This window comes from Aulonocara stuartgranti (genome assembly GCF_965226115.1).
Source record: "Aulonocara stuartgranti genome assembly, chromosome: 14".
Taxonomy (NCBI): domain Eukaryota; kingdom Metazoa; phylum Chordata; class Actinopteri; order Cichliformes; family Cichlidae; genus Aulonocara; species Aulonocara stuartgranti.
In genome coordinates, this window is record NC_138950.1 from 19,540,998 (window position 1) to 19,553,575 (window position 12,578).

At 39.4% G+C, this 12,578-nt stretch overlaps 1 protein-coding gene across 3 annotated transcripts in view; it reads left to right on the forward strand.

Annotated features, from left to right (window-relative positions):
• cbl (Cbl proto-oncogene, E3 ubiquitin protein ligase) overlaps nt 1-12,578 on the forward strand; it is a 35,129-nt gene that overhangs the window by 9,460 nt on the left and 13,091 nt on the right. For all 3 annotated transcript variants that reach the window (XM_082503028.1, XM_082503026.1, XM_082503027.1), the window contains 2 exons: nt 9,684-9,830; nt 11,395-11,551. In XM_082503028.1, coding sequence (XP_082359154.1) covers nt 9,684-9,830; nt 11,395-11,551 — 304 coding nt within the window. The remainder of the gene's footprint in view (nt 1-9,683; nt 9,831-11,394; nt 11,552-12,578) is intronic.

The following is a 12,578-nucleotide window of genomic DNA, read 5'->3' on the forward strand; positions in this document are numbered from 1 at the left end:
AGTCTTTTTTTTTCTTTTAAATTAAGCAATCATTTTATCAAGTCAGTTGTCAGATGTACATCCTCATCTAGTTGCTCAGTTCCTCAATAAGATTGTTTTCTTTCAGCTGCCATGACCGTAATGTTGCAGACATAGAAGCAAAAAAATGCCAAAGCAACCAGAGAGAAGAGGAAATGTCTATGTGAACCACTCCTGTATTTGACATGAGGCGATAAAGCTGTTTTTAGACATTGTGTCAATTTCTCTGTGAAATTTGTTTTTATCATTGCTTGATTGGACCAAGAGACTGTGCAGAAAGAAGGGGAAAAAATCGTGCTTGAAGGAGAGGAAATGGACACACACACACACACAGACAGTAGCCAGGCATTACACACAAAGACTGCCATTGTCTCAAAGGAGAAGGCAGTGGCAGTGACACTAACCAATGGGTGTCAGCCCACTTAAAAATGCTATAGAATTGACCAATGACGGAGAGATGCTAGGAAACTAATAAAACAGAAACTTGGTTAAACAGAAGATGAGGATAATATGGGCCTCAAATAGAAAAATGAAAATGCAAGACCGACTGACACTTGTTATCTCCACCACTTTAACTTCAGCCAACATCAGTGCTTGTCAGCCATTGACTTCAGGGTCTATGATTGGGCTTTATGTCTATTTTCAAATCAAAGTGAAGGATCTCAAGTGTGTTATAAGAGCCCCAAATGAAAAGTGGGTGGATATGCTGTGATGCGATGTCGTGCAGACTTCTCCGCAGTTTTTGGCTTCTATTTATCCAGCCCCCCACTAACGCATAAGCCACGCAGATTGTTTAGCTTTAGAGATGAAGCAGAGTCGCGGTAGCACAGTATACGCCTGGGTTTGTTGAGCAACACTTTTCGCTTGGGCTTTGACTGTGGGAGCAGCTGAGTCGGGTGGAAACGAGGTGCAAACATAGTCACAGAGGAGAGGAAAAAGAGGGGGTTCGTTGTTGAAAGTCGAAGAGGGTAAGATGAAAGTGAGTCGACTCTAAGCAAAACTTAATTAACAGTGACAACCCATATTCGGTCAGAATCGACATGACACAGTCAGCACTTCCCCCTTGTTTGCTTCACTTACTTCCTCTTCTGGCTTTACGCAGCACAATCGAGACATTTTCCGCTGTAGGAGTTCACAAAGAGCCAGACTGTTAGTTTATTTTTAATATACAGTTTAGATTAGTTTTAAATTTCAACCCAAGACCAAATGTACATTATTGCCTGTTCTCAAGATGGCTAGAAGAGTAGGATTAGCCCTTAAAGCTCTTCCTTTTCTAAGCAGGAAGTAGAGCTACAAAGTCAGACCATATTGTGCTATAAAAAATGACCAGTCACTACTTCTGCACTTAACAGCCCAGTGTTTTGTAACTGTGGTCTCTTGTTGGCTGTTAATTGGTCTACGTTGAAAGTAATTGACTTTCCAAATCTCTTCTTGATTAATACAGCTTTTCTCTCTTTTTTTTTCAAGCCAGTTTATTCATTTATGTGCAAACAGGATAGGAAGACTGTATTTAAACATTACTCATGGCACATTCTCTAAGAATAGTCATACAGTAGAAGGGTTGATCAATGTGTCCTCAGATAATCCCCTCTGCCTGCCCTCCCATGGGTCTAACCGGATACAGCTTTGACCTCTCTGAGAGAGTCTGTTTGATCATCTTCCTGGGCTAAGCTGCCATCGCATCCTGACCACCGTTGATAGGTCCAGCTGGTTACAGGAAGTGGTGAGCTTATAGACTGCACAGTCATGTATTGCGGAATAGTCTGCACTGCAGAAATATAATAATTGCAGTGCTGGTGTTTATGTAATATGATCTAATTTATCTTAGCTGTATTCTACCACTCTTCTGTTAGTGAGACATTATGACAAAACCCTGTTAGCACTCTGAGTATCCCCTGTGAGCACCCCCCACCCCCCACCCCTTTTCTTTTTCATATCTGAAGATGAAACGAAATGTCCCTAACTGACTTAAACCACCTTAAGCAGCAAAAGGATCACATTTGCAGAGCTATTTTTAGGATTTCTTTAAGAATTCATTTTGTGGTAAACTGATGACAGTATCACTCAGGTTTCACACAGCTTCATGTAAAGCAGACATTAATAAAAAAAAAAAACCTTTGCTTCCTGTTTAACCACAAGGAAGCAAAGAAAAAGAAATGGTTGATTAGCACAAAAAGGTGAATTGCGTGCTTGGCGTTGCACATCATGTGAGGTATAACAGATTAGGTTGCTTCCCTGTTCCCATTTTGTACACATTAACAACATTTGCACACATACTAAGTTCAAGGAAATAATAAATCTGTCAAACACCTGTACTGGCACTTTGTATTTAATCATTAGTTATGATAAATTTTTGATTCTCTTCCACAGTGTCTTCGTCCCATCTTCCTCCCCTCCCTGAGCCTTGCTCTGCCAGAGGTTTCTTCCTGTTAAAAGGGAGTTTTTCCTTCCCACCATTCCCAAATTGCTTGCTCATGCTTGGTCATATGATTGTTGGAGTTTTTTTTTTTCTCTGTATCTTTACCTTACAATATAAAGTGCCTTGAAGCAACTGTTGTTGTGATTTGGGACTGTATAAATAAAATTTAATTTCATTAATTTATGCTCTGAACCACTTATTAGTCACAATTTTCTGCTTGTCTCTTAGTATACTCTTTTTTTTTTTTTTTTAAATCATTGTAAGGTAAATGGTTTTTATCTTGGGAATGTTAAATAAAAACAGTGCCTTTTAAAGACTAAATAAGTAATTAAGTAATAATTTAATAATAAAACAGCATTCAGCTGCAGCCCCACACTCAGGAGTTAACATTTTATTCCACACACACCCTTTAGCCTTTCACCCCATTGCTCTTTCTCCTTCTGTGCTTACTTCCAACTTCCCTTAGTGACAGCACATTGCTCCAGTCCTTTGCACAATAGAAAAATGCATTCCAGGCATGTTTCAGTGATATTATTACAATGCTCAGTCAACTTCCTCCAGCTTCTACTCATTCAATGTTCCCTGCAGCTGGGCTACTGTACAGCCATTCATTAAAACAATGATTTGGGTCCATTTATCTCTGGTCAAAACACAAATGTAGACAGAGCCTCTCGCTAGCTCTGCATTTGTTTTGGTCCTAATCATCCATCTCAAAGTTAATTTTTCTTTGCTGCACCACTCACATCTTGCTAATGCTATAAGACCTGAATGAATAAAATATCCTAGCATGAACTGTTATTTTCCAGCTGTTCACAGTGTTGCTGTATTGTCAAAAATTCATGTACTCAAGCCTTCGTGGACAAAGAAAAATGACTGTGTCTGAGAAAAAGCTTTCCTATAGCATGGCTTCCTATATTTTTGTAAATGTACCTGACATCCACGTGAAACAAAGGTGTCTCTGTGGACACAGCTTTTGAATTTGCTTATCTAAAAACCCGTCTTATCACTTTAGCTACTATACTGTAGGAAAGGTTTGTTTCTATTATAGAATTGAGTTGAGGAAATTCTGCAGTGTATTTTGTTATGTCAGATAAAAGTGAATAGAGGAGAAATTTGCATGGATATCATTCATTCCTCCTTAATCAGTACATGCCTTAGTTTTGTGCTTTAACTAGACCAGCTCATTTTTATCATAGCTGTTGAAAATATTGAGTTTCTTTCAAATGGACAATTTCATATGAAATAATAGCTCAGTTAGAAACTTGCTAATCTCAACTGATAGCCCTGTACTGCTGAGGTTTTTAATCATTTTGAAGTTGTTAACAGAGAAAGTAGTTCCGGCATTACGTTTCCCACGAAAATGAAACACACTCTCACTGAAGTCTTTGTTAGTTTTTACACCTCACAAGAAAGGAAATAAGAGTCAAAACCTTTTAATCCTGAACTGTATTGAACAGTCACCCTGAAATCTCCCAATGTAGCTCAGGGTGACGGGAATAGGGCTCAGTCCTCCTTTTGCATACTCATGCCTAAACCAAATTTTTGTACAGCCTTAAGACTATTTACTCTAGCGTTACGTGTCATTTTAGAGAAAGCCATTGTTCAGTTTCCCCACCGCTGCTGTTCTGTGCTGCATTCAGTCTTATATGAATCACACCAAATGTGCTTCCTTCTCAGCTCAATTCCGTGTACAGACTGATATGACATGAAAAACAGCCTCTCTGTGTGATGCTACAGGGGGAATACTTGTTGATTAGTTGGTGCTGATGTAGTTGGAGTAATTTAAGGAAAGCTTTTAGTGGTTAGCCTAACGGCTACTGGTGATGGGAATGGAAAACACGGTTCACACTTCAGAGGCTGCGGGTGTTTCGGCTTCAATTACATTTTCCTACACTCGTAGCTTGGGGCTCTATGCACGGATATATGCAGGCACACAAATAGCAGAGCATCACGGTTATTTATGTCGCAGCGATATCAGTGAGCAGTCGACTCATGTAGTCCTCACTTAGATTATGGTGATTAGCATGATGCAACCCACTATCTTCTCTGCCTCGCAGGGTACAACAAGCAGTTGCTGTTTATGCACACAGAGATAAATGAGCTCAGATATGCACTCAGATATGTGAGAGGATTTGGCTGAAACGGAGCTGTTTATTATATAATTTATTTCTAATCTGGATTTAAGCATGTCTGATTTACTGCTGTGATAAAGTGTTTATAAGAAATATGAAATACATTGAAATGTGGTGAAAGACGTTTGAAAAGATTTTCCCAATGTTTTTATTTATTAAGGACTGCTCAGGAACAGATAAGTGTGCTTGGATCATTGCTAAAGCACACTGTCTCGTGGTTGTTGCTTGTTTGCTGTCATGGCCGTTTCCTGATATTGCTCTGGAATGAGGCCAGTTTCTGGAGGTTTAAAAGTGATGACTGAGGCAAACCGGAAAGCAGAATTTCATACACATTGTGTACACTCCAGTACAACAGCTACATTCATTTTTAATATCTTTGTATATTTTTTTTTCACAGTTTACCACATTGTTTATTTATAAGTTCAGTGCTGGAGTTACTATTAACCCTGATGGAGAGTGCTCTCCCCATTTCCCTGGACCATCATGAGTCAATAAAAATGTGATCTGTCAGTGCCTGAAAAGTACAGGATGGTAGGACTGTAAGAGTGTTTCAGTTTGGAGAGAGCTTTGACTGGTCTAATGGATTTTGTGTGTCTGTGTGTGTGTGTGATCTCCTGACATTCTGACATTTAATTCTGGAAATTAATTTACTTTGTTCTGAAATACTTGTATTTGGGAACTTATCTTCATGATGTAGATACCTAATATGCCAAATCTTAATCAGTGGTATTAACACAGTTGCAGGCTGTGTCCTGTGTACAGCGCTTTGCATTCTGCTGAAACAGCAGTGGCTTCTCATGTTGTAGTAAATGAGCTTGTAACTGCTCGGTGTACTGAGGCTGTGTTGTCTGTTTCTCTTAGGAATTTTTCAAACTGAAAAAGCCAACCACAGACTCAGAAACAAAAAAACACCATGATAGTCTTATGATGCGATGCAAATGTGACACATTGGTGTATTTCCTCAAAAATGCTTTTCAAATCTATTGAGAAATTTACTGCTCTTGTGATTTCCCCAAAATCTCTGGATTACATAAAATTGTAATCCACTGGGAGTGAAGGAGGCGAACATAGGCCTATGTTTTTTCGGGATTTGTCCTCAACATACTTAGCTCTGCTCTAGTTTTAATTATTTTATATGATGTTGTAAATGACTTTCTGGTAGCTTTGCCGAGCACGGCTTGTGTTTGATCTGCGTTTCCCTTTTGGCCTCGAGCACAAGCGATAACACAGCTGCGTGATAATACCAAAGCTACTTGTGGCTATCGCGAGTCCAGAAAAGCTCTCATTCTGTGAGGATGACCCATGCTGGCTGTGCTGAGGTGAATTAACGTAGCGTAATGCATTACTGGCCGGCTAGCTGTGCTACTTTATCACAACCAGCAGGAAACAGGAAGGGAGCAGCCAGCTGCAAGGTCAGAGGTCACTCTATAGTATGAGGGGGATGGAGGACAAAAACCTAGTGTTCAAAAAAAGGTTTGGCCTTTGACTGTGGTTAAGAATGACAGTGTAACTACAGGAAAAACAGAGCACTATAGAAGTATATGACAGTCTATATCAGCATGCTATTTTGTATGATTGTAGCACACTTACTCTTCATCGTCGCTGCTGGCACAGCACTTCAAATAGTAGTGACTGTTGTAAAGCTGGCTATTGAAGTATTGGCTACTGCCAAGTGTACACACAGTACAGAGATGCTGTTTTAGGGTGAGATGGGCTGAGAGATACTAAATCAGTTTATAGTTTAAATTAACTTGTATCTTAGCTTTGAATATTAATATTCACTCAGCTAATTTTAGTGCTTCCTCAACATTACAGACAAAAATATACAATGTTTTATTTTCAATGCTAATATTGTGCCATAGACAGCTGTGAAACTGTGATGCTAGTAGGACCAATGTTAACTTTCAGACTCCTTCTCTAGTTGTGAGTCACACTAATCGAATCACTACACACTGTACCTTTTACTTACAAAACACAAGATTGATGGATAGCAAATTGCTAATGCAGGTTGCTTTAACTGAAATCGATCTCGATCTAAAGCCTAGCAGCACCAAACATCATCGCAAACTCAGCAAGTAAGAGCGCAGTCCCATTTTTGACTGAGCTAATTACATAGTTCCACTTCCTGTATGAAGCTTCTGGTGCTTTTGTAGTTTAGGCAACTTAATTAACTTGCCTCAGCAGCTTCTTCTGCATGTTGATCTGTTTTATTACGGTAGTTTCTTGATTTTTAAAGCCAAAAGCATCTTTAGCAGTCAGCTTCGACATCCAGATTTCTCACAAGAGTTAAATGGTAAATGGCCTGCATTTGTATAGCGCTTTACTAGTCCCTAAGGACCCCAAAGCGCTTTACACATTCAGTCATCCACCCATTCACACACACATTCATACACTGGAAAGTAAGACTGAACCAAAAAAGACACTTTTTTCCCCCAAAGACTTGATGCATAGTGCATGTTTTTGCTTTACCTTCTGTCTGAACTTATCCCACTGTGATCTAAGGATTAGCTGAACCTGGTAGGATTTGTTACTTTTTCTCAGTCTCACAAGTTGGCCACAAAAACTTTTCAGTTTATTCCCCTTCAGTGCACATGAAATTCACCTCAAACTTTGAATCTGTTAAGATCCAAATTTCAATGCTCATTGTGCCTATATAAATGTGTCTACCCCAAGTGGTTATATTCAAATGTATTATTACATTTGGTGAATTAGAATTTAAATTAAATGGTGGGTTTGAAGAGATGGTTTTATAAGCTCAAACACTTAAGTAGTCTCCATGATTGTTTTAGGTTCAGAGATGAAGGGAGTGGATGAGTAGATGAATAAGATGGCAAAGTAACGCTCATGAAAATGAAATGAAAGCTGTGAGTCAGGAGAGAGCAATTCCACACAAACTTGAGAGAGGTGAAGACTCTTTATGTGATTATGTTGTAGGTAAAAGAAAAGCAGGAGGGGGCTGTTGTAACTTAGATCTAAGTACAGAGTAGAGAGAGCTTGACAGAAGAAAGGATAAGGCAGCAGCTTTAAGGCTCAGCAGGCCAGTACAGCCAGGAAGCAGAAGTAACTGAGGGCGACCTCCTGCTGAGATGATAGCTGTTGAAGAAAGCACACAGAAATATAGTGTCACAAACATCTGTCATTCCTGAGATGATGCTGGAAAGGGAAGATGCTCTTAAATAGAGCTACATGAGCTCCTAAGGGAAATGCTGGGAGTAGTTGGTCTCATTTGTCACATTTCATCACTGAAGAGGCTAGCCTGGACTTCAAAGACAACAGCAGTCATTGCATCTAGCTTCAAGTCTTTGCTGTAGATTTTAAGTGGGCAGAGCATTTAAAAAGATTAGACATCAGGACTACAAGAGTGATTACTGTCATCATTTACTATCGCGAGGGTGTAAGTGTAAAACACTTGTGCAAGCCTTGCATCATTCCCCCCAGATTCTTGTATACCCCTCTGTGGTAAATGGTCTTCTTAACAAGTACTACTCTATTTTGGCAGGATGTCAATATACACTAATCTTATTCATCCATCTCTGGTCACTGTCCTGCTTCCTCATTCACTCTTTCCACTCCCCGCTTTTCCACTCATAGGGCGTGTGCTGTAGTGTGGGGCAGCTGCAGCGTAGCCGCGCTTTCATTGCTGTCTCTCTCGTGCATGTCAATTCACCCTGCCCGACAGCCAAGCACAATCTCCTTCTGTGCCGCCTCGTAAATCACCGCTTTCTCAGCTTAACGCTTATAATGCTGTGATGTGGTGCACGGGCATGGTGATAATGTTCAAATTCATTCTCTTATTTCCCAGTCAAGTATTTTCTCATCTTTATGTCATTTTCTTGTTTGGCTTCATGGTCTTCAGTTATTTCCTCCTTTGTTGTTGACCAACTGAAGTCACACCTATGTACTACGATGTCCTAACCTTTGCATCGTATTCACTCTAAAGATGCATGCATGCATGTACTTGTGAAATGTATGCAAGAACCTGAAGCTATTTCTAGATCATAGAACCAGCTAAGGACATTCTCAGTAAGAATGTCCTTAGCTGATTTGCTATTTATTTGTTATTTAAACCTGGAAGCCCGTTCTTTTAACTACCATCCATGTTTCGGCAGATTTGAGGAGCAAGAATCTGTTATCTCTATGGTAGCCTGCACTTCGCATTCAAATCTCAAATTTCTTTGTGTTCCATGATGGTATCCCCCCTTTTCACTAACATAGATTGAATAACAGGCTGACAAACAGATGAAATAGGATGAAAAGTAGTCAGAAGTCATACACAAAGGGAAACGATAAGGGTTTCATGTTTTACCAGACTCATCATTTCCATTGTATATTCTGATGTATTTGTTATATACATTTTGCAGTGACATGGGGGGAAGGGTAGGCTTATTTATCAGCCAATTAACAGTTTGTAAGTCACTGAATCCTATTGCCACCTCAACTCCATTTGGAGGAAAAAAAGAACAGAAAGTCACATTCCATGTGACACTGTATGTTTGGGTGTGTGTGTGTAATATGCTTTGGGTTGTTTTTGAACACTTGACAGTCATCCACAGCACATCACTGCATTTCTTTTTTGCATTGACACAGATGGCTGAGCAAGCAAGAATGCTAAATAGGTTATTATTTTTGGTGGACTCAGGAAACTGCATGTTTGATGTGCATTTGAATATTTACTATTTCTGTTTCAGTGTTTTCGCCAGTATTTTATCCACAAGTAAAACTGTACTTGAATACACTCATGTTAGCTGAAAACATTGTTTTCTCACTGTGTATAGCTTGTGACACTAAGTTGACTTCTGCTTATTTGCCGTAAACTACTGTGTGTGACACGTTAAAACTATAGTTGACACTGAGGTTGTGTATTTGGTGGGGTTTTTTTTTTTTTTTTTACTTTTGAATTTCAAAAACAGATTTTGTTTTCTGGAAATTCCAACCTTGGTAAATAATACACACGGTATAATCTGAATAAAATCCAGCTGTGATGCTAATAAGTTACTAATGTTACTCAGCATTTCTCTCTTGTGGCCTTTGCACGGTCTGGTGAACATCTAACAGCAATTCACTGTTTAACATGTTAAATCTGACAGTCTTCCCTCTTTTCCTGACTTCCACAGGAGGAATCTTACCAAGCTGTCTTTGATCTTCAGCCACATGCTGGCTGAGCTGAAGGCCATCTTCCCCAATGGTCTGTTTCAGGGTGACAACTTCCGCATCACTAAGGCAGATGCTGCAGAGTTTTGGAGACGCGCCTTCGGGGATAAGTAAGCACATTTGTGTGTGTATTATCATAGTGGTTCCTGGAAACTTAAAGAGTCACTTTTAAATTGTAAAAAGGAACTTCAATAGTGCAAATCAGTAAGAAGATATATGGTGATGTGAAAAGAGAATCTGTAGTTCTGTGAAAAACTAAGTGCTCCTTTCCACAGGAGTTGAGAGGATAAATAGCAGCCATTCAAATGAACTAGATTTATTGATTATCAGCAACTTTGATCAGCTCTACAAAAGCAAAGGTTTCAGCTATTTGCTGGTCTGGATGGTTCAGATTTGTGTTAACAAAATGCCACAATCTCATCAGTACATCAGTGGACATCCCAGCAAATTCAGGAGAAAACAAACTCAAACGACTAAAGAGCTCAATCTCAGACTCAATAGTCCGGCTGTCAAGCACGGTGATGGAGGGACGATAATTTGGGCTTATTTTGCAGCTACAGGACCCGGATGCCTTGTAGTTACCGAGCTCACCACAAACTCATTTGTGTATCAAAGTATTCTAGAATCATATGTGAGGTTGCGCAGCAGGGTAATGATCACAACAAGCACAGCAGCAAATCAAGGTGTTGTAATGGCCCAGTCAAATTCAAGACATCAGGTTGATTGAAATGCTGTGGTGGGACCTTAAGAGAGCTGTGAATTCATAAATACCCACAAACCTCAGTGTGCTGAGGCGACGGAAAGAAGAGCAGGCCAATTCCTCTGCAGCAATGTGAGAGAAAAAAATAAGATTACTTCCAATTATTGGTGCTAAAGGTGGTTCTACAAGTTGTTCAATCATGGGGTATTTTCCGCTTTTCACAGGATTGCTGAGGAAAAGGGTCTTTTTTTTTTCTTTCCCCTCTCACATGACTCTGTGGAACATCTGAGAGGAGAAGGTTTTGCCTTCTTTCACAGAAATCAGACAATGAATATCTTCCCTGGGACAAATGTTGGTCCAGTGACTAAAGAACACTAATGTCTTTTTGTGGTTTATTCACATGCAACTATGGACACAACTAATGTTCTGTGCGCACATTTTGGTTAATCAGTCACTATATACACAGACAAGTCAGATACCAAGGGGATGTAATCATCCTAGGGAACAATCGTTAGTGTGTATGCGTAATTATTCCCTAAAAGAAAAGGATTCATAAATATTGCAAAGTTGAGTATATTGAAAATGTTGGTCAAAGGACTGAAATTCAGTTCACATCAGGTTTATATTTATGTCCAGTACAAAGATGACTTGAATATAATAGCATTTCCTCTTTATCAGATGTTAATCACTGTAGGTTTTACACACAGGCTATTCATGGCTGCATTTCGAGGTATGTGTTGCGTGTTAGATACAGACATACCAACCATAACCTGTAAAATGCTCTTGTGAAATGCATGTAGCATTTCACAAGTTAAAACCAAAACTCTTATTGCACCTTTACCTTCATTGTGCAAGACAGCATGCTGGTAGCCTACATTTAAGAATCATTATTTATGAGCTTTGAATTCTTGATGCTTTATTACACTTTTTTTGAGGGGATGTCATCATCCAATGTGTGTTTTTGTGTGTTACAGAACCATTGTGCCTTGGAAGGTATTCCGTCAGTCTCTCCATGAGTTTCATCCCATCAGCTCTGGGCTGGAGGCTATGGCCCTAAAGTCCACCATAGATCTAACCTGCAATGACTACATCTCCGTCTTTGAGTTTGACATATTCACCAGGCTATTTCAGGTAGATATCACACAGATGCACACTGCATCTTTCTCTTTGTTTTATAGTGGTCTCCTGAGCTAATGAAAGCAGAAATGTGCAAAGGAAGAGAGAGACAGAGAAGACCAAGATGGAGAGTAATTCCTAGGGGTTTGTTAGCCTTGGTCTAGGAAACGGATTTCATTTAAGCAGAACATAATGAACTTAAACTAATCAGCCGCATCTTTTTTTCCAGCTAACTCTATCAACTTATTAGCAGGATGTCTGTTGACGTATATACACCATCAGACAGCACTGACAATGAAAGTTTCCTCCTTCTCTGCCCAGCCAGTACACAAGGATATGTTCGGGAATTATTTTTCACTCTTTAATAGGCATCTGTTGTTGCATCATGTGGCCTAGATAAGTCCGTTTGTGCTAGAGAGCGACACTGCGATCTTTCTCAAAGAGTCATTAAATGTGCTTCCCTGAGGTATTTTATTACTTCCAGAAAAGTAATAAGTAGCAAGGTTGAAAGTAGAATAGTAGAAGTAGAATTTCTTTGACATGAAATCTTTGAGAGGTTAAGAAATTAAACTTTTATTTTGCTATCCCCTAAATTAACTGTGTGTTTTATAGCTCATATTACTGGTTGTCTACTTGCATCCTGTGTCAGAGGTAAAGGGCTAAATACAACCCACAATTTATATTTCACAATCATGAAGCAGCGCATTTGTTTCTGTGCCATTTTGTCATATACTTCTGGTGTGCAAGTGCTGCAAATTTCTCTAAGTATAGAATGAGGACAGATTTAAAAAAAAAAAAAAAAAAAAAGAGCAAAGGATATTGGGAAGGGGAGCACAAAGGCTGCATTTATCTACCTTCTTCAGGGCTTATCTGTATTTTGTAGTACAAGTTCTTTGCATCAGTATTGCAATTAAAACTGTATCGAATGAGAACCACTGATCTCTCGAGTGAACCACAATTTCTTGTATGCAACAGCTAATGTTTATTCCTCAGTGACATCACCCCTACTTATGTGTATGTTACTGACAGGCTTAATGAAGCC